The following is a 23,248-nucleotide window of genomic DNA, read 5'->3' as shown; positions in this document are numbered from 1 at the left end:
ATTCTTTAGTAACAGTTCATTACTAAATTTCCCAGTGTTGTTTGTTAAACATGATACTGATAAATTTACACAATTGTACATAACATCTGTCATATAAAGACTTCTGATACAGTGGGCAATAGTGTTATTTAAATATCACATGATTATGATAACACTTTGTTATGCCTAAATGAGTGGTTCAGATAAAATTTTATGTACAGAAACATGAAGATGTAAGTGAAAGTATACAGAGGCTAGCCCTCTGTTTTGTAACTTCACATCACAGTAATACATGAGATACTGTCAAAGAGTTGAAAACAGGAATGGTTTTGCAGATTCATCATAAAGTTAGTTTCAGTTTGTATAGATTTACTGCAAAATATATATTTCTGTATTATAAAAAAATTATTTATACTTAAAATGCCATGGATGATGTGTGAAAAATTGGCCCAAATCTTTGACCAATTCTTAACCAATGCTTCCCAATGACCAGAAATAAGTCATCAGCAATAGCCAGTTTTGTGCAAGTATACACTAAAAGAAAGAAATAAAAACAATAATCGGCTCTAAAAAGAACACTCAACCAGTGAGCAATATCAAACACACACCTTTACAGTGTTTCACTGCCAAGTAAAAAGAATTAAAGACAAAATCTCTGGGTCTCATAAAGCTGATAAAAAAACTTGAAAAAAAACAACAAACTGTATTAATCACTCTTGAACTCACCACTTACTCTGTTTAACTTTGGCAATGGTCTCTTCATTCAAATAACGTTAGAAAAGTTTTCATGATTTCAGTTTTCAGTGCCATATACACACACTGACTGATTTTGTAGGAAACACACTTGACTCTTACATAATTCTCACGTTCAACATCACAGACGACCTTTTTGACAACCGCCTCTCTAAATGCCACCTAAACTGTAGTAAATACTTTCTGCTCTTTAACTAAACAACTTGATGAAACAGCCGTGGCAGTAGGGTTTATCGTTCTGTTCTTTAAAAGTGCCTTTGTTGAGCTGTTTGAGGCAGAAAGCACAGACAAAGTGCTCAGGGTGAAACTTCTTGGCCATGGCCGTGATGCAGCGCCCTGTGATGGGCTTCTGACAGCCAGAGCAGAGCGAGCCGCGGCGCTCGTGGTAGTGCACCTCACAGTATGGCTGACCATCATGTTCAAAGAAACTGCCATTAACAAACGGGGTGAAACACTCCTGAGGACAAAAGAGAAACCATTTAAAAAATTTGAGATTTATATACGTGTGTATATATGTATATATATATATATATATATATATATATATATATGTATACACACACACACATCTATTATTTATACAATTATTTAGTTCATTTCTATTTGCTAAGTGCCAGAATAACGAGAGAATATTTTTTTTTCGATATTTTTTCATTACTTTCTTGCACAAGACTGGTTCATCCTTGGGTGCAATTTCTAGATGCCTGAAGGTGTCACGCTCATCTGTTCAAACAATTATATGCAAGGATAAACACCATGGGAATGTCTAGTCATCAAACTTCTCAGGAAGAAGATGATTCTGTGTCTGAGAGATGAATGAGCTTTTGTTCTTGGGTTGATATGCACATTTCGGACCAAAGACCTTGTGAAGATGCTGGCTGAAGCTGGTAAGAGTGTGTCATTATTCAGTGAAACAAATACTGTACCGACATGAGCTGAAAGGCCCCTCTGCCGTGAAGAAGCCAATACTCCAAAAAAACATAAAAAACAGATTACAGTTTGCAAATTCACACAGGGAGGGACTTTAATTTTTGGAGACATGTCCTGTGGTTTCACAAAACTAAAATTGAACAAGCATCGCTATATGTGGAGGAAACAGGAAGAATCTTGCAAGCCTGAGAACACCATCCAAACTGAAATACTGTTTTGCTGCAGGAGGGGCTGGTGCACTTCACAAAATAGATGGCATCATGAGGAAAGAACATTATGTGGAAATACTGAAGCAACATCTCAAGACATCACCAGGAACTACCAAACTGGTTACAAAGTGGTTTCAGGATAACAAAGTTAATGATCCGGAGTGGCCATCACAAAGCCCTGATCTCAATCCTTTTGAGAAAATATATGGTCAGACCTGAAAAGTCAAGGGTCGAGCAACATTTCTGACTTTGAAGAAAGTAATGAAACATTGTCTAAAAACCCTCTCTCCTTATTCTGGCATTTAGCAAATAGAAATAATTTTGGTAATCTTATTTGACCTAAAGCAGGAAAAGTTTAGTATGATTTCATGTCAGACAGTGAGAAAAAAACGTACGTGTATGTAAACTTCTGGTTTCAACTGTACATATTCATAGATATACACAGGCACACACATACATATACAAAACATTTTAAATACAAACCCTGCAGACGAAACACTCTGGATGCCAAAGACTGTTTAGAGCTGAAATGTAGTTCTCCAAAATGGCTCTAGCACAGCCACCACATTTTGGTGCAAACATGTCAAAGTAATCCTTTCTGCAATAGGCCTTCCCATCCTTTTCATGAAACCCTGAATACAAACAAAAGATGGTAAATAAAGCAAGTCAAGGTGATTCTGTGGTGTTGGGTGGTTTTGTTGTTAGGGGGCTACCTTCTGGGCCAAAGAAAGATCCACACTGGGCACAGAAGAAGTGCTCAGGATGCCATGTCCGATCCAATGCCGTTACAACTTTCTAAAAAGACAACAAAACATGGTTAAAGCTGGTCCTGCATGAAACACCATTCTTAAAAGCTAGTTGACTTTAAATTTGGATAGCAACACATTCGCAAAGCCATCTTACATAGGTATTGTCTATACAAATTTATAGGCCCAGTATTGGCAACAGTAAATGTTTTCCAATTATTACATAGTTCTTTTCCACCTTCATTGGGCACTCAACTTTATACAAAGAAACCTCACACGGTCGGCAACTTTTTGGTAAGTAGGTAAATGCTATAACAACTGAGCTACTACCTCCCAGCATTCATGACACATAACTTATAACTTTTGCAGAAATTGCCATTTCCCATCATGTAAATTAGAGGTGAAGCTCGAGTCAACACTTAACATAGGAACATTTAAGTGAAATAAACTCACATCAAGGATAGGGCCATTGCAGTAGTAACAGCGTGGGGAGAACAGGTTGTGGTAGTCCTTCTCACAGTAGGGCTGTCCTTCGCGTTCAAAGAAATTCCTGGAGCCGATTTCTTCTTGACAGTGTGTGCAAACAAAGTGTTCAGGGTGCCATGTGCGGCCCATAGCAGTCACCACCTAAATACAGAAGGGACGCAGTTCATACATAAGGAGCAGTTGAGACTACTGCAATTGAGTGAAAACGTTATGTTTCTATAACAATTGTTAAACCAAGCCCTGTAACATTCACTTGTGAAAAGTATAATACAGGCATGCCAAGATATCATTTAGCAATCTCTCACCTGTCCCACAATAGGTTTACAGCAGGCTCCACAGACTCCTTTAGCTACAGTTTGAACTCCCAGTTTATTCAAGTCAGACTGCAGGCTGCCCAGCATGTTGTCCAGCTTGTTCACCTGAGTCGGAGGTCCCCCAGGCACGCCTTTGCCTTGGGCCATTATCTGAAAATTTAAAAAGACGACTTTATGTTTTAATATCATTATATACATTCTTATCCCATAGTACAGCTGCTTTTTAGGAACGAGCTATTTTGATAAACGTATGTTCATTCAATCAGCCAATAAGCTATTTGCATAATTTACTATAATTAATCTTGGTAATAACTGTATCAAGATTTATAAAACGAGAAAATCTTCTCTAATGCATTAGTCTTTAAACATCAAGATTTACTCAATATGCTAATTTTGCATAATCTTGTAACAATATATCTCCCATGTCTACTGCTTGGTATATAAAGCAATTCTGTGAAAACCAAACATGCAAGAGTGTTGGGAGGTCCATGCCTGCATTGGTGGGAAGATGGGGTCATACTCTGTCTGGCAGGCTACAGACACTAGGACCTTAGGCGGTTCAGGTGGGTCCGCAGGTGGGACAGGCTGTGGTGGGGCAATGAAAGCACGGGGCGGAGGGTCTGGTTTGGGGACGGGTGGCTCTTGTACAGGAGCAGGTGGAGGGGAGGGCTTTTTCACAGGCCGTGGGGGGGTTGGGACAGGCTCCATGATATGAATAGGTTGTGGAGGAGCAGAAGGAGGAAGAGGAGGTGGAGGAGGGATTGGAATAGGTTGGTGCTGCACCAGGATAGGTCTTTTTGGTTCTTCTGTAACTGGGGGACGTCGCGGGGCAGGGGGAGAGAGGGGAGGGAGAACCTTTCGGACCGGTACAGGTGACTCTGGGGGGATAATAATCTGAAGAAAAGGAAAAGAGAAACAGAGAGGAACAGAAAAAGAACAGTAAAAGTGGACATTTTTGGGGCATGCCACTGGAGCAAACCTTGTCAACATCACTATTGGCCCCCTCGGGTCGGAAACGCTGTGGTTTGGAGGTGATGACAACACCCTCCGTGAGCCAGTCGTCTGCTTGTTTACGCCGGTTGCGTTCCGAGCGACCAATCCCAAGTTTTCCCTGGAGCTCCTCAATGAGACGGTCCTGGGACGTGTTTTTATTCACAATGATAGGTCCCATTTTGCGCCGCAGGACTCCATCTCGATACATGGGGTGCACGTTTGAGGTTTCCTTGGTGCGCCTAATCACTGACTTTAACTGAGAGAAAATGGTGACTGTTTTACTACAGGCATTTCCAAACATGAAGAAGCACAAGGCAGGCTTATTGGGCTGCAGGTGAGTTGGCCAAAATGCTGTCAGTTGGATTACATATGCGCACACTGTATTTGCATATATGGCAGCAGAAAATGCTGCTTCCTAATATAGTTCTTTTTTGCAGCCATTAGTCTTTAACATGCAGTATGTTCACGCTGCAGCTTAAGTACAAGTTATTTTGCCCATAACAAGGTTCCTCCCACATACACATTTTATGTGCCATAATTACTATTTGTACAGCTTCGTGTACTACTAAATACTGTATTGCATGATTGGTTTGTTTAATTTAAAACATAAAATTGATCACATTTTCACTTTCAACGTGAAAGTCTAAATTATCATTAACAAAAAACAAATCTATTCATTTGACATTTGTAGGGTAATGTAACTGGGTTTTGCCCACCAACCTGGAGGTTGTTTGTTTGAATGTGTGAATGATGTAAAATGCTTTGCGTCTAAAAGAGGTTAGAAAAGGCTAACATGATCATTTATCCCACTAAAAGAATAAGTGCATCCCAAATAGTTCTGTAAAATATTTAGTTTCAAAAGCAAAATTGTTACTCAAAGTGCACACAAACCAGGCCATGCTGAGCGTACATGTCCGGAGGCAGACACCCGGTCTATATTTGGAGAGTGCATGAGGGGCAGGTCCAGCGCCATGTCTGGGGTCCCGGGACAGGAGGAGGGGGTCATGCACTCGTCCATCCAGCTGGCCTCAGTTAGGGGGGTCATACTGCCATCTGTGTAGAGTCTCTCCGTGTACGGCGTCAGCGTCCCGTCATGGAAGGACATGGAAAGCTCCTCATCGGCCCAGTCTAAATCCCCATTCCCATCCACGGATTCATCTGTGGTCGTATTAGTGGTACTAGCAAAAGTGTCTGGCTGGAGATTATTTCTATCCATAGGCAGAATGAGTTCTTCATGTACCATTCCTGTTCCTAAACACTGGGCATCCATTTTTAATTGGGGTTCTTCTATAGTGGTATGGGCAAAACTCATTGCTAAAAGCTTGTCTAATTCATCATCCAATGATGGCTCAGCGTGTTCTGCTGAAGAATGCTCTGGCTCTACAACATGTCTACAAGAGACTGGAGGACTACTAAAAACCATAGAAGAGATATTACCACCATTGTAGGGTGATGTTGAAAGTAGAGGGACAGCAGGCAGAGGTGAAGGTGTTTTTGGAGCCGAAGTGGGCGGAGTTAGGTTTTTAGATGGACTTGGACTTGAGTAATTCAAATCATGACTGGAAATAGAAGTCTTGTTCTCCGCAGCCAAAGGTGACACTCTTTCTACAGACGGACTGGGGGACTTTGATGATTTATGATCCAAAACTGTATTTACAGAGGTCATTGAAGGAGTTGTAGTTGTAGTATTGGAAGAGCTTGAGTTACTTCTTAGCAGATTTGAGTTGTGAGTGGACTGAGAAAGCACTAGAAGATTTTTAGTTTGGCATGACAGCATGGAAGCAGAGACATCTATAGCACTGTCCAAGTCCAATTCACTGGTTGCTGAAATTGAGGACATAGGACTAATAGGTCGTACAGGGCGGTTCATGTGGGGCACAGACATGCTGCTGTCTCGACCATCTTCATCTATGTGAAGTTCAAAACCAGGAAAGAGAGGAGACGCACAACTGGAAGGATGGGTCAGGTTTAGGAAAGACACTGGAGGATGAGGGGGAGAGCTGGAGCAGGGTCCCATTGGGTCGAGCACAGAGCCCAAAGAACTGGGCTGGAGAGAAGACAGAGAAAGATGGAAATAAGAAGGACTAAAGGAAAAGAACAGTAATAAGATGGTGACAGAGTTTGAGTTGGATTTTGTACCTTAAAATCAGATAAAGAAGCCATGAGTTCATCCAGCTCTCTTGTTGCGCAGGAGGCTGAGATTCGGGTTTGCTGCTGAGAGGGTGTGTCCAAATCACTGTGGTGAGAGGAGGGGCTGAAAGACATAAATTAAAATGGGGTATATCATTATGGCCAATCACAGAAACCTTATTTAGATAGAAATGTGAACTGCCTTTGCTCTTGTACAAAGAGCAGCAGAAGAACAGAGGTCAATAGCTTTTAATCTCAAAGTGGCATGTATATTGAAGGCCAGCTGAAGGCAATCATACTTAACATAGCATTTGGGCAATTACAGTGTTTCATACTGTTCAAAATTTTCAATTTCTTCAACAAATCACAGTAAACATTATTCAAAAATATGTTTTGTTTCTCCATCCAAAAAAGTCTACAAGAACTTATAATTGAATTTTCAACTGTTTATTGTTGTGGGATGAATGAAGTGCTGCCTCTAAACATAAACCATCCCTTTACCCAAGACTTTTTTCAGATTTTCATAAGGCAAACTAACCAAAAACAGCAAAACTACAAAAATCAGAAGAACACACAAATGATAAGATGAGCGGGGAGTCACAACAACTGTAAGTGCAAGCAATTAAAAGGTGTATTATCTTGCTTGGAATGTTCCACAGTACGGCGTCAAATATATATACACTTGAGGAATTTTTTAGTAATACTGTAGCATTTATTCAATTGACAAACATGCATTCTTACAGTAGGGTCACCTCTCCACTGATCTGAACTGTAACTTGGCCTGGTGGTGTCATCTGCATCTCTCCATGGAGATAGATAAGTTTATATGGAACTTTTCAGGCAAGGCCATGGCATCTCCATGAAGACAAGCAAATGGTGAACTGTCAACCTGAAAGCTGCAACCTTTAAAAAAGCTCTATACTGAAATTTTGTAGGAGCTTCATTAACCAAACAGCAAGAACCAAGCAAACAGAATATGCTTAAATATGCACAGTGTTATGATATGTGCATGTTAAGAGCATCTACCTGGGCGATGGCACTGACCCCTCCAGTTCATCCAGCAGACTCTCCACAGTGGGCCGTGTCTCCTCTTTTGTCCCGTTCCTCTTGGGTTTATCCTGAGGTGGAGGGCTCACCATGATCTCTGGGCCACTGCCGTTCTCATAGTGAGTGATGCTGCAGGATGGTAAAGGGGGAGCAGCCTCTTCTGTGGGCAAAAAATAATGATTTCATAAATCATGGAGAATCATTCTGTAATAAAACAACAAGTCTAGCTATAACAGAAAACTATCAGTGCTGTTTTACTTTAATTTTGGAACTTTTTGAACTATGAGAAGGTTTAGTTCAAAAGTATAGTAGCTGTATCCACTATATTGTTTATAACTGCATTATATAGACTATAAACCAGCAGTATATATTGCTATAATCTTTAGTATATATTGCTAAAATCTGGTAAAGAAATCTAGACTAACTAAATCTAAATCTGTGCTGACTAAATCTAGTCAGCACAGTCAGTATCTGTCACTGTCACTGTCACAGTCAGTGACAGTGACAGACTGATTCACCCTCGCTGTGTGAAGGAGAGGTTTTGCAGGTCTTTCCTTCCTGCTGCTGGCAGACTGTACAATGAACACTGTTAACACTGAACATGTGTCATTCATCCATACCTATGTGCAATACTTAAGTCACTTTACGAAGATGTTATATTAGAGTCTATTTTTAGTTTATTTTTAAGTATATTTTAAACATTATTTTAAACTATTTATCTATTATCTTGTTTTATTGCATGTACCATTTTCCTTCTGTTCTTTAACTGTGCGGTGCAATATTGGAATTTCCCCACTGTGGGACTAATAAAGGCATATCTTATCTTATCTTATCTTATCTTAGTATAAACATTGCACCTGTGGTGGGGAAAGAGGGGGAGCTCTGCTGTACAGCGTTGAGCTCCAGCAGAAGTCTGTCGAGTTCAGAGAGGTTACTACCCAGAGCGGAGGTCATGGCTGCCGTGGAGGGATCTGATGACTTCTGTTTGTTTGGAAAACTAAAACAGACACAAATAGAGCACTGACAGTAACACATAAACACATTTATTTTTAGTGTTTTTTTAAATGTTGTAACTACCTGTAAACGTGGTCCTCTTCACCGTGAGACAGAGGGGAACTGCTACTGTCCCGGGACCATGAGCTCTTCTGTGCAGAGCCTAGGGACTAAACATTACAGAGGACAAATTAGCAAATTAACATTACTCAAGAAAGATGAAAGAAATACAAGATTTTTGTTGACACTACCTGCTGTGAGGAGTGGTGCGAGTCTGGTGGGTCAATTAGAGAACCATTTAAAGCATCAGCTGAGGGCGGAGGCGGGACAGGGGGCGGGGCTGATACATCCTGATACGAGTGCCCTCCGGTCGGGATGGAGTAGGGGGTCTCGTCTGGGAGAAATACGGGCCGCTTCGAGATATGTGAAGTGGTGGATTCCAGGTCTGCCAGCAACGCGTCTGAAAAGAAAATGACAAAAATAATTACAAAGTGAAGGGAATAAAAGGGCTATTCTGTGGGATATTTATGGCATGTTTTATTTGCAAGCATTGTCTTTTTAATGGGAGTTTCAGCAGCTGGAAGGCGACTACAAGGCGAGTGTGAGGAGACAGGCTATAAAAAGTCAGTAACAATGCATCCAAGTCTCATTCCAGTCTTTTCACTTCAACATTGTCTTGAGTGCACCAGGCTAAACCACTGTCAAAACATAATCCATTGGGTCTTGATTGTAAATCCACTATAAATCCTTGACTTGTCTCTTGGCAAAAATACAGTGTGTAACCTGTCATCAGGACTATGCATCATTGGCATACTGCTTGTGTATCGTTAGCAAGTAGATACTAGGGCACATCAAAGTTATTTATTTATGACAATATTACAATATTAGCATAAGAAATTAAATGCTCAATCTCAATAATGTTATCATCTTCCTTGTAACAGAAAAATCCTAAATACCCCATAAAAACATTGCTGAATTTCATGATTGGAAATGTGAATTAACAGTTATGAAATATTTATCATATTATTCAGGACCAAGGCTAAACAAACAAAGCAGAGGAGAGTTGGATAGTCCCATCCAGGGTTGAGGGGGTACAGTATGACCCCTTTGAGGCCGGATGAACAAAATAGAGGCTTACATCACACAATCCATCCATCGTCAGTCTGACCAGAATAGACTGCAATCACCAGTAGCATACGGTTACACTACAGGGGCCTATGAGACGATAAAGCCTGTTTCAAGGAACCAGCAAAACTCTCACAGACAGCGTGATCATAAGGGAACTACTATAACTAATAAGGGCACTCAATGCAATGACAAAACAACCCAACCACAGACAAAACAAACAATTATAAGCCAACACAACTCACAAATTCACAAATGAGAACATTTAGTATTAGATTTAAAAACAGATGCACATGTTTAAAGACATATAATTCAAACAGATCATTTAAACTTTAAAAATGGATTACAACTTCACTGTATTAAAAAATAAAATGAGATACAATTTGCAAATGGGAATTATAGGCTGGAACTGTACATGGACATACATGGTTTTATTAGTAAAAATAACACCGAAATATTATGACAAATAAATATTGAACATGTTTTTAAGATCCATCATCAGGAAGCTAATCACCGGACTAACTTTTTGGCAGCCATAGTACTCACATTATGTGCTCCTTCCACCACTCGGCTGATGGTTGTCCTGGCGATGGGGTTATAATACTGTAAGTGTGAGGCAGACAGCCATGCCAAAAGGACAGAGCGAGAAATGAGGACGCTGCCAGGGGCGGGGCCTAGGTGAAAATACCCTTCAACAACTGTAGCCTTCATCCACCGGGCATCCGTACAATAAACCTCTAGAGAGCAATGTCTCAGTCAATTAGTCATTAAAGAGGAAAGAATCTTTTTATACCAAGTGCCACCTCAGAAAATATGGGTCTTTCCAAGTACCAGCAGCTAACTTCTGTTTAAACCAGGTCTAAAGACATAATGTTCATTAACTAAACATGGACAAGGTAAGAATAATCTAAGACTCTTTTTTTCCAGAGATAACCAGAAATATTAAAAACAAAACCAGGACTAACGCATGTCTATGATTAAACCAGGACTAAACAAGGATTAACCATTGATTAACTAAAGTGAGTAAATAAGTACTTGGATGCCATACAACTTATCCAATGACATATGACTTAAGTTCAACGGTTAAGTGTAAAATGAACAACATACTTCATGCAGTTATTAATCAGACAGCGTGGAGGTCTAGACTAGGAGTTAAATGTCTATGAAGTTTGACATAAACCACAAGGGGAGTACAGGCCTATTTAAAGCCAGAGTAGCCGGTGTGTGCGCAAATGTGCTGAAATATCACGACCAGGCTCAAAATAATCTGCACCTGGTGTGGACATGCTAAACCAGGCCTTAGCGAGGTCCACTTTGTCACTTACAAAACAAAGAGACTCCTCACTCCAACATACCGTGGCTGGTTTTAGGGCAAAGGTAACAGATTTAAAAACAGTGTAGTAATTCCACATGGATATACACTTTTCATGTAATAGCTTATTAAAGCTGTCAAATAACACATTTAATGTCAGAGGACTTGCTAATTAAGGTCATGTATTCCATGTCAAAATGGCCTTGACAGAAAGGATAGCAGTACAGCCCAGGGCCTTGAAACCACATGAAGTGAGAGCCAAGTTTTGGAAGATTTAAAATAAAAAGGTCTGTGTACTCCCACCTGCTGATAGAACACATCTGTTGCCTCAGCGCCACAGTGGACCACATTTACAGTCAGTATTTAAACCCAACAACTACAATCAATTACAAGTCAAGCATTACACTTTTCTTTTACACTTCTATGAAAAGATATAAGAGGCTTTAACCTCCTGAGACCCGAGCTTTAATAAAATTAAATAATGAAAAAAAGTAAATAAAATTAAAAAATAATAATTAAAATACAACAACAACAATAATAATAATAATAATAAACCAAATAAATAAAAAATATTCTAAACTCTTAGAAATATTAAAAATTGAACATGTTCTTGTTGCTGTTCTTCTAAAAATTTGCACTGTGGCCTAAACAACCCAAAATGTGTTGTCCACAGATGAGGACGCCAGGTCTCAGGAGGTTAAGTCACAGTCCCAAAGGAGCAGACTATATTGTCCTTGGCTAATTTTTGTCCTTTGTTTCATGTAAAAAGTTAATCACTCAAAACTCAAGCCAACAGCTCTTTCTAAGAAGTCTGCAATTTGACAGGGAAACATGCTGTCTGCTGAGTCTCTTTACATCCTGGATTTATGGACAATCTGTATCAGAGGATGACTAAATGCAAACAACTGAAACAAGTGGGAACAATCAGTGGTTCCAGTCTGAAAAAGGAGAAGTGTGACTCACAGATCCCAGGGCCCCAGACTATCAATTTGAGTTGGGTGCACCTAGGATTTTTATTTGGGTGTATCAAAGACTAATGACTAATTTTACCTATTCAGTTATTTATTTGATCAATTAACATTAAGAATTTACGTTTAAACATATAGGCTACTAACTGTTTTAATTAATACAATTTTTTTTAAATAAATATTGGCTTAAAAAACTGGTCAGAGTGAGAGGTCTGAGCTTTTAAGGATCTTTACAGTTTATGATAGTCCAGGCAGAGTAAGACTCCTTACTTTCAGCTTGAGTAGTTGATCTTTGACTTTTGTCATCTAGTACTATTTTCTTTTTCATCTCGTGCAATGGCAGTCTGGTTTGAGTAATTAAAACACACTGAGGGGGATCTGCAAGTTTGAAACGGCTCTTTAAAGATAAATACTGTGTCTCTCTCTCATTATAGATAGATGAAAAAAGTCAAACTTATGACAACTGCACCAGAGCGTGACCTGAACCCTCAGCATTTTGGACTGGATTAGCGGTCTGGTCAGAGCTGAGGGCAGAGCAAGTAAAGGAATGCTTTTTCCTTTTAGTTGTCAATTAAAACAATATTTAAAATGTGTTCTATACTATTTAATCTGTGTTTATATTGAGAAGAGAAGACACTGGAGGATGTGATGAGGATCTGTCAGACCCCCCAGAGTGCCCAAGGAAAATGTTTAATTTTTGCACTGGGCAAAATATTAGTGCATGTGCGCCCAAATTGGTCACACTCTGGTGGCCTAGATCATAATGTTAACCTCAGAGAAGGAAAAAAACTCATCCCTATTTATAAAAATAAACATGCAGCAAATATTCTGATTTACTCATTTGCCTGTGGAGGGCAGCAATGGCATGAGGGTGGACAACAGGTTATTTTCAAGTTTGGTCCCTGAAGAGTTAAAAACATTAAGAATGCAAACACAGACTGTACGCCAAGTAACAGGATAATCTTTTCCACAAAACAGGGGGCAGGAGCTGAGTGGACAAGGTCCAATTCTGCCCTAGCAGCATCCCCACTCAATAGTCCATTGTACAGGGTCAGGAATAAAGCTGTCATCCAAACGGCTATGACTGGGACTAATAATTCAAGATGAGTCCATCAGACAGTAAACAGATTGCACAGAGTCAGGGGAGCCATTAGTGGTCGTGCTGTGATAACTAATCTCCATATAGTTGGACAGTGTGCCATGGGTAGTACAGTGTGTGGCGGGTGAGCACATTCTTGTGGCAGTGGGACTTGTACAGTCTTGTTGTGTGCAGCCCTCGGCCGCTGCTGCCACAGACTTTATCAGATGGGAGAGAAGGTGCATGGGGAATTCCTCACATTCCTGTGTCCACTGAGGAGAAAGAAAGCAATCAAGCAGTGCACAGGGACGGTAGTTTAGGGAGAAGAGGAGGCGCCGCCCCTTTCCAGTGAAACCATGAGCAACCTGTCTTGACATGGCATCACAACAAAGGCAGAAAGTTAATGATGCTTTACAAAAACACACTTTCTCTAATGTGCCAGATTAGAAATGTGTTGACAATTATAAGTCTACTAAACAGCAGTGTGCTTTGAGTTCCAGGATAAAGAAAGACGTTACTGCCCCTTCCCCAGGCAGCCAGTTAAGCACAGCTATCAGCGGCATTGAATCCTTTCTGATAACATGGAGGAAAAGGTGGTGGGCCACTGGGGTCTTCAGCTCACCTGTTTATAACCAGGGTGGGTACTGCCCCAAACCGAAACTCGACCCATTAGGCTAACGCCAAAGAGATATTTTTATCAAACAAGACAAGCAGGGGCCAAGTGGTCAGCCAGACAAACAGGGCTTGCTATTAAAACACCAGTGGTTAAGAAAGAATGCTGAATGCTAAAGAATTCTATCGAGGCAGCTTCACAACATTAGTCAAAAACTTATAGAGTAGGGCTAAAAGTAAAAAAAAAAAAAAAAGCAAATCTAGCCACTTGATTTGGAAATAATAACAACAACAATGAAATTATGAAATTATATAATATATATATATACATATATACATACACACACACACACACACACACACATACTGTATATTCAAGTGATAATCATTCGCACACAGAGAGGGCAGTACATCAGAGTCATTTAAATTAAGAGATCAAACTGATGAAACGATAGTGAGGAGACTTTGGCAACATTCAATAATAAAAAAAAGCTCCAACCTAAAACCATTATCCATTCATTTGATTCAATGCACAGCCTAAATTACAACTATCCAATGTCCTCTGTATTGAATGATTGTCTCCATGGGTATTTTAATAATTTCACACTTCCAAACATGCTCTGAAATGCATGCAATTCCAGTGTTTGTTTAGCACTGGCTAGTTCCCATTTCAGTGTTCTCCCTCAAATGTTCATGGTCCTGGGTGCAACTGAATACATTAATAACATAAAACGTAACTTTAACATTGGTGGGATAAAATATGTAAATATGACTAATAGAGACACTACACAAATTTAAGGTTAAGACATTTGATGACATTAGAGTAGCGGGAGCACTTTAGGTTGATTACTTCCAAATAAACGTCACTAAAAGTAGTCCTGTATCCGAAAGATGACACCCCCTGGAGAGAACAGTGCCCCAAAATAAAGCTCTTCCCCACAGAGCTGTAAATCAGATGACAGGGAAAGTCTGAGGCTGATATAACGAGCAACGTCTGAGCCCACATTCACATAGAGGCATGCGTGTGTCACAGTGCCTTTTGTGCCACCACAGACACACAAGAGGGATGAGTACAGGCCCCTCACAGAAAGACCAGCTTGTCCTGCTCCAACGACACCACCCAATAGATGTACTTCAACAAGACACTGTCCAATACAAGAAAAGGACATTAAGCAGGCAGAGAATGAAGAACAGAAGAACGAAGGACTATGTCCACAAGCACAGAGCAATTAACTGGATACAATAAATGATGAGTTTAAATAAATACCTTGAGTTTAACAGACCTGCATTGGTCCCATAAATGTCAAAGCCTTTTAATTAATATTTAATAATTTGGATTTGGAGGTGGCCAAACTCCATCAGTTGAATTATGATTTGATGCCTTACCTGTCGCAGCTAGTGAAATTTACTTTTACATTTATATATCTATATATATTTTCAACTACTTTATAATGGTTGCATGTTGATTCGCTTCTCAGGTACTTATTCTCAGTCACACATTTAGGTGACTGAAAAGCTTCTATTTACTGAGGCAAGGTCTCTTAGTTCTCCAGTTTTGAACAGGAAATCGATGTCTCTATTATTAATGTTAAAGCAACACTAGCCTGAGTCCAACAATCGCAACTGAACCTGGGTTGCTAGTGCCTTAACGAGCAGATAGTGCACACATAATAGTTTTTGTCTCTTTCTTACTATATAGACAGACCATGCTTAAGGTGATAGCTCAGAACCTCCAGAATTCTCTCTGCACTAGCACAGATTAATGATGCAGGTGCTGGGGTTTAGGCAGTGAGGATTCAAGTCACTAATATGGCTTGGAGTTTCCCGCCCGTTATGAAAAATAATAGAAGTATCTGTAACATGTTACAGACATGGATTCCTGCTGCATTACTTCAACATGAATTGTCCACTGATCAGCTCTGCTCGGGAGCCTGTACAAGGCCAGTGAGGTGCAGGCGTGGACTCAATGCAGCATGGGAAAGAAATGCGAAGTGAAGGACAACTGGGTTTAATGGCTCAAAGAAACCAAACAACAAGATCACTGTTTTATCTTGCTTCTTGTCGCGCAAGAACCAAATACTGGGTCAAGAGTTGACAGGGTGAAGTGTCTTGCCCAGGGACACAATGAAAGAATATGCTTTTGTCAAATGGCAGACATCACCAAACTGCTGAACTCTGTGATTTAAAAGTCTCACTGTACAGTCTGTTCATACCTCACTATTGTAAAACTGTATATAGCAATGTACATATGCTATGAGGGTACTATATTTTTATAATTTGTTAAAATATAAGTTTACTTTATTTTCACTGGGGGTTTAATTGATCAGAACTTATTTTACTTATGGTGCTTATTTTCTTTAAATTACCGATTTAAATTTTCATAGCTTTATTTTTTCTATTCTTCTGCTGGTTGGCTACATGCCTGTAACAAAAGGAACTTTCCCTCCGGGATGAATAAAAGTAATTCTTGTTCTGTTATATAGGAACTTCTATACTGTTTCAATACCAACTACATTACAACATTACTTTTGTTTTGAAATTTTTGACTGTTAATATTCATTTTTTTTAAAAACATCCTTTTTTTAAAACTTTTTTACTTGGAGTTACTTAGCTGCAGTGTGTTTGCTGTACACAGTCTAATGTTTAGCTGTGAGTCATTTACAGAGCTTACTGCATCATTACCCAATCAGTGTCAAGGAATTTAAACTCTTTCAAAATCTGTTTCCAATCCATTACACAAAGGAAAATGACTTAATCACAAAACACCATAGTAGTGATAAATTAATGACAATGTCTTTGCCAACTGGTTAGCCAAGCCTACTTCTAAAGACAACACATTCTACCTCTGATACAGCAGGGAGGAACTGTATGACAAACGTTTACTTCAAAGCTTGTGTTTTTGACAAATAATACCGACATTCATGTTTAGATAGCTGGATTCTTGTCAAAGGTCACAATTTAGGGACATCCAGGAGCATTTGAGAGAACACTGAAATCTGAACTGATAAACTAATACAGGAATCATAGGCATTTCAGAACATGTAAAAAAACAAACTGCTAACCTTGTTGATCAGACCTCTACAAATAAGACAGGATAACCTTGTTACTTTGCAATTTGAATGATCGCAATTAGCATATCGCAATTTCGATTTGACTGCCATTATATTAACATTCCATCATTCACAATAGTAAGCATATGTTTTCTTACTTGTATTACAAACCATCTGCTAGGACCAAACCTACCCCCAGCACCACTGTGGCCTTTTCCAGCCTGCAGCCTTGAGTCCGCTCATTGTTTTTCGCCTGCGTTTCCTCAGGATATGGGGCAGGGTCTGTTGCCTAAGTGATGAGGTCAGCCACGCAGCTCTCTTTCCCTCTCTCTCCCCCTCTCCCAGCATGTCCAGGACAGGATGGGTGTGGAGCCCGAAAAAACGAGTGTCTGAGTTACAGTTAGGAGCTTCCCTTTAGTTAATGCAATAGACATGGTTAGGGCTGGTATGCGCTAGCCTCCCTCCGCTCATTGGGTGATGATAGCTGGGCCAGTAACTGTAACTCGCCTGGCGGGCACACAGAGACACAAGAGCCCCTCCAGGCCTGCTAAGACCTGTTGGTATGCTGTGTGTAAGTGCTACAAATATTTAAAACCAACGTTGCTTCGCCTCAGATCTGCAAAGTGATCACTACTTGCATAGTACTTACAAGATACAAGACTGTAACCACTAGACTTCTGTTGGTTTTAAATGGAGTGTCAGGGTATGTTGCCAGGGTCATAAGAACTTCTGACACGATTTAATATGACATAGTTGTAAAAATTAAATTAAACTGGTCTTTTCTAGTGTAAAACTCAAGCTAGCGGACAAAATTTTGTAGTAAGTTGGTTTCCCACCAGGAAACATGTGAGTGGGAGATAAGGAGCAAATGCCATGGAACAAATTGGCCTGGGCCTGAATTCAAAGCTCAGCGCTTCAAATGTGGTATGCACTCTTATCAGGTGAGCTATCAGGGCACACAGGCTTCCTAATATTTGGGCAGCAAACTTCTAGAGTTAGTGATTCAACCGCAAAACATAGATAATCATAAACGCACTGAATTTGCCCTTAACTATTGTGGAGCAGAGCACATGGGAATTAGTGAGCATCTAGAACAGACATCTGCAGTCAATGATTTTAGAGCCATGTCAGTGTTTTACACAAGATTTTATCTTGTCAACTTAAAGATCAATATTTTTCAGCAATAATTTGACACTAAACAAGACACCTGTTACTGGAGTGTGTTAGGATCCTGTGCATTACAAATCAAGGGTCTGCAACATTTTGAGGACATTCAAAATATCTAATATGACATTAGTATTTTGTTTTAAATTATTAAAACGCTATGGCCATGTCCTAATATATATATTTTTTTCATTCTGAAGCTCATGGATAGTTCAGCAACAATTTAACAACAATTTGGTTGATTAAAAAAATAAATAAATAATTACACTGTATAATTAAATATTTTTTGCAACAGACTACAGTATCCAAAAAAATAGCAGACCAAATCAGATCAGTCATATTGCCGTGCAGTGGAGTAACCTCCAACATGTAAAAGCCAGTTGCTGCGCCTGTATTTACTTCAAACTAAATGTCAGCACACCAGCCTCCTCTTTTTGGATCTGAAGAGAAATGAAAAACTATGTAGGCGTATATTAAGGTTAGACATGAGAAGAGATGGATGCCTATTAAAGTCATCAGATTAAAATACTGCCTGCAACTGCATACCAATATAGTAATAACTTAACATCTCCTTTTCAAACAGTGACCATCATTGGACGAGAAGTTCGATGCACTTATAAATACCTAGACAAGCTGGACTAAAGCCTAATGTACAGGAATGGATGACCTCCTCAGAACAAGTTTTCAGTGTGAAATCTGTATACTTTATTTTTAAAGTATGATTTTATTTTTACTATTTTCAATTATTTATACTTTATTAAAATGTTGTGTTTACACAAAAACAAGAGCAGAGTCAGGTCAGATGTGTCTGACACGCCAATGAGGAAACTGAGTCAAAGGTGTTTTCGTACATGTCACACTGAGCAGCACATTTGTCAATTTTGTGCTCAAACCCTAATTCCAAATATAAAAATTTTTTTTGGTTTGTTTTAATTATTTTCAGGGTAAACATAATTGTTCAAGCTTTTTGAGACAGTTTGGGAGAGGTGTCTCTGAGCAGATGTTCTTCCTCTGGGTGCTCTCGTTTCCTCGATCAGGCCTAAAACATTCACATGGCACAATAAACTAATCTTGCAGATAGTGTGGGCTAAAATCTAGATAAGGGCCATAAATCCGAAGTAGTTGTTAATACTTTGCCAAACTTCCATGCCAAATAATCATATAAAATTCCTTGATAATAACTTTTGGATGACGTCTTGGTTCTCCGCAGCTGATTCCTTTTACAATAAGCGATGACTACACAGTTTTCCTCAAATACAAAAGAAGTCACTCTACATTTCCACATCTGGATTTGGCCCATTCCCCTGGGCTACTTCTCCAAATTAAACCCAGGTCTGTCTGCCACCTGGTCCGTCCCATCCAAAGCAAACCTCTGGGAAAAAGTGACTCAGAGAAAAACAGTGGAGCGTTCATTTTCATTTTCCAAATTTCACAGGGTGGCCATACCGGCTTGTCAAAGCCTGATCTCGTCAGATGTCAGAAGCTAAGCAGGGCTGAGCCTGGTTAGTACTTGGATGGGAGAATGCTAGGAATACCAGGTGCCACAGTGGGGCATTGTGTCTTAGGCGAGGGACTTCAACCCCCATTGCCTAGTATGAATGTGATGTGTGACTCAGTGCTGGCAGTAGTCGGAAGGGCTGATTGCACAGATTGGCAGCTTCACTTCTGTCAGTCTGCCTCAGGGCAGTTGAGGCTACAATAGGTTACCACCACCAAATGAGGAATGAATAAATAATGTACTGTAAAGGACTTTGGGTATCTCAGAAAGTACTATATGAATGCAGAATTGGAGGGAATTCCCTTCTGGAGCAGAGCAGAGGGATCAATATCCACAGATTAAAGACACCGCGCTGGTTCTACAAAGTATGGTCAGGTTTCCAAACAGCACTCCGTCAGAGGAACTGGACCCCTGGGAAACGCTCAGCTGCTGCTACTTTACTAGAAGCACCATAAAGCACAGGCAGAAAGGGGTTTCAAAGGCCAAGGAGCCAGAGGCACTAACTATACACATAACCTAAAGCAAGCATGATAGACTAATCCGCAAGGCAGTACTTCTGACCCTGAGCCTAGCACAAAATCTGCACAATGGCATTGCAGTTGCCTACTGCTACTGATAGGCAGCCGCAGCGGGACTGAAGGATAGATCAGAAGTTCTCATGCATGGGGGCGATAATACAGTGCACCTTAACTGAACAGCCATTGATGGTCCAAAAGAAAATATGTTGTTTTAAAAAATTATAATAAATCTTCTAAACTGGAATTTTGACAAAGGCAATATATTAGCAGTCGAATAATGACCCATATGAAGCAGTAATTACTTGTTAAAGAGTGCTTCCTTAAAGCAAGCCAAGCACAGATCTGACAACTATGGGTCAAATATGCTCATTTCAAACAGAATACCATTTTACAGAATTTATAAACCGAAGCAAAATGTGGATAACCATTATAGCTGGACGCAAGGCAATGAAGAAAGTCAGATTAGGGGCTATTAAAATGCCATCATCATATTCCAAATACTGAGGTTGAAAAGTACAGCAATTAATTCTGGATATTAGTTCTGGAAAATATGAAGACTTGCTTCATTAACATCCCACCTGGGTTACTGCCTGGGCTGCTATTTGATTCCCTGCAGAGAAGACAAACTGTGGGAAGGTTTCATACAGAAGTGAACAGTGAGCACCATGTCACTGAGGTGGGACTGGGCTGACCACAGCAGCAGGAGGTGAGCATTTGGTCTTGACGCAGACTGATGTTAGACATTCCAACTTGAAGTGATGATTGTAACATCTTTTTTTTTTTTTTGGTTGTTCTTATGTTTTGGTGCCAACAATGCCATCTGTCCAATTTGTTTGTGGGACAAAACACAGATTAATCTTATCTCTCATCAATACTAGCTCTATATTCTGATTTTATTTGTACTACTAAGAATGTAAATCAACATGTGCTGCCTTAAAATATCATTTTCCCCTTTTGAGCACTGTATTTTCTGTATCTTTAAAATCTTACTTTGACTTTCCTCTGGTAGCTGACCAGGCAGTGCCAACAAAATAAATTTAAAAAGTCCTTTTACAGTTTTTGCCTAGACTACTCACGTCCACTACGAGAGCTGTGCAACAAGGCTCAACAATTAGGGAAAAATATTGAAAATGCAATTTTTCTAAAAAGCATTGCAATTTTGATTTGGTATTTATATTTTAATAATACTATTTGTTCAAAGTTCACATTTTCAACACATCCAGAAGAATTGACAAAAGCCTTCAGAATGTTGTACAAATGTAAACTACAAGGTTAGCAGTTTTTAAGAATAAGACATGATATTGTGTTGTTTGTGGACAAAATTATGGTACTCCGAAAATTGTTGCTGATGTGATTTGCTAATGGCATCCATTCAAAAAGTGATTTTGTTCTAATTGCTATTAATCTTGCAGCTCTACTGTGCAATAAATCAAATGATTATTATCATTTTTTTTAATTTATTATCATTACACCTAATCTTTACAAAAATATAGTAATTCAGAAACACAAGCTCTGATATGCATTCTACGGGCACACCCAATATTTCATGTGAGATATGTCTCCTACTTAACATTAAAATGGACAGCAGCCTTACTACTACTACTGCCACTTAACAATCACTCCTTTCACTGACACACAGCAGCAGGAGAGCATCAAATGTGTCCCAGAGCTATTCTCAAACTGGGCAAACCCAAAATGTGAAGCATCATCTCTCCAGATGTCCCTTTTTCACAAGAGCAAACTCACTGGGGCACAGACATTCCTTCAAACCAGAATTAGTTTGGTGTGGCAAATATAGCCAAACCAGGCCAGGTGGTGCAAATAAACTGTTAAAAGTTCAGAGAGTCGTGGAGGGGTCAAGGCCTAATGAACCAGAAAGAGACAAAGACATTGATCTATGGTATGAAACAACATTGTATTTTCAAGCAAACTGTCATTACTGATAGTACTTTTCTTTTAATCCATTAGTACCAAACAAAACATAATAAAACAAGACATAAGCAAATACAAAAAATACATCCCAGGCAAAAAAACACACATTCAGAGTAGGGCAGATGTAAACGAATATGAATTACATTTATATAAAGTTTTAGATGGGCTTGATCCATTGAGTTTGTTGCTGATGTACCATTTTCTAAGATATTAATAGGCATAAATAAAAGTCCAGTCATTGTGCAATTTACAGTTTTGGTAAATCACTGTACTTCATTAACAATAGCCTACCCATAAGTGCAAATTGTGGGCAGAGTCTTCTTTCAGTAAATCAAGCTATAATCCAGTACAGCTGCCACATATAGTACTCCTCTTCTTGCACTATAACGCATCTGACATAGAAGCTGACATAGTATTTCTGGTAGATTCACTCTAAACGACTTAATATTATCTTAGACTTTCTTACTAACGCTGTACTGGACATGCATTATAATCTTACTTTGTGTTAGCCTAAATGGGGAGGCCTGTTGACTCTACGACTTCAAAGCTGGAATGAATAGCTTCGGGGCAAAAAAATGAGAAGGTAAAGCAAAAAAAAAAAAAAACTGTGTCAAAATGTCAGCCAGTTCTCTGCTCTCTGGAGACGAGGTTTACACAAGATTAGTCATTTATTAAAGCTAAGAAAATCGCAGAAGAACAAACGTAGAGAAAGTGAGATTTAGCTCCGCAAAGGTAACGGAGGGTCAATAAAGTGATAGTGGCTACTTCAGTTTGTCTACTACGGTGTATTTACGGAATAAAAGAGCACCAAAGTCATTAAATTAAAGCTTAGATATGCGTAAAAGTTTGTGCTGTTGCAGTTACTTATATCGATCTCTTAAATGAAGTGATTACATTGATCTAAAACACTCTTTTCAACCTCGAAATCCCGCTGTTCAGTTGGTGACTCCTCCACCCTGCTCCTATCCGCTTTTCACAAATAGCTCGTAGACATAAACGCTGCGTAAATTCACGGTCACTTACCTAAATCGTCCATGTTTGGAGCGTGGTGGACGCTTGTGCCCGTTTGGTGAGCTTTAACCCCGTGAACAAAGTCAGATTTAAGCTGTCTTTAACTTCTGTGCTGCTGCTGCCTTAAGTTGGGTCTAGAGGGGACGTGAACGCGCGGAGATGTGTGCATGTGTACTCTACGGGAGCGCGCAAGATGAGGAGAGCAGCGAGCGCCCCTTAGCGGTCAAGAGGAGGAAACTACACACAAAAAGTCATGATCATTACTTGGAAACTCACCAAATGTGATTACTGTTGTTTGATGAGTAGATTAAAGTATGTTTATGGTTTTGTTCACATTTTGCAGTGAAAGCGCACAAAGATTTACCCAGTGTCCAGAATTTTGTGCTACACCTGGTTTACA

The 23,248-nt window shown here is 39.6% G+C and overlaps 1 protein-coding gene across 4 annotated transcripts; it reads right to left on the bottom strand.

The window, feature by feature from the left end:
• Positions 1-382: 382 nt before the first annotated feature.
• LOC117375972 (paxillin-like) lies at positions 383-23,013 on the bottom strand. Of its 4 annotated transcripts, none has more exons than XM_055224097.1 (14): positions 22,861-22,988; positions 8,832-9,040; positions 8,665-8,750; positions 8,445-8,584; positions 7,585-7,747; positions 6,550-6,664; positions 5,321-6,457; positions 4,397-4,666; positions 3,910-4,311; positions 3,409-3,567; positions 3,071-3,244; positions 2,585-2,666; positions 2,355-2,503; positions 383-1,189 (listed from the first exon to the last, which is right to left on the bottom strand). In XM_055224097.1, the coding sequence occupies exons 1-14, from the start codon at positions 22,871-22,873 to the stop codon at positions 923-925; spliced, it is 3,366 nt and encodes a 1,121-aa protein (XP_055080072.1). In that variant the 5' UTR covers positions 22,874-22,988; the 3' UTR covers positions 383-922. The 4 variants fall into 4 exon arrangements, with proteins under 4 accessions (XP_055080072.1, XP_055080071.1, XP_033828259.1 ...); XM_055224096.1 differs by having other exon boundaries at positions 7,567-7,747; positions 22,861-22,987; XM_033972368.2 differs by lacking the exons at positions 3,910-4,311; positions 4,397-4,666; positions 5,321-6,457 and having other exon boundaries at positions 7,567-7,747; positions 22,861-23,013.
• Positions 23,014-23,248: the final 235 nt, after the last annotated feature.

Source organism: Periophthalmus magnuspinnatus, chromosome 9 (assembly GCF_009829125.3).
Source record: "Periophthalmus magnuspinnatus isolate fPerMag1 chromosome 9, fPerMag1.2.pri, whole genome shotgun sequence".
Classification (NCBI taxonomy): Eukaryota; Metazoa; Chordata; class Actinopteri; order Gobiiformes; family Gobiidae; genus Periophthalmus; species Periophthalmus magnuspinnatus.
The sequence above is the reverse complement of the archived record's forward strand: the minus strand, read 5'-3'. Positions and strand labels throughout refer to the sequence as shown.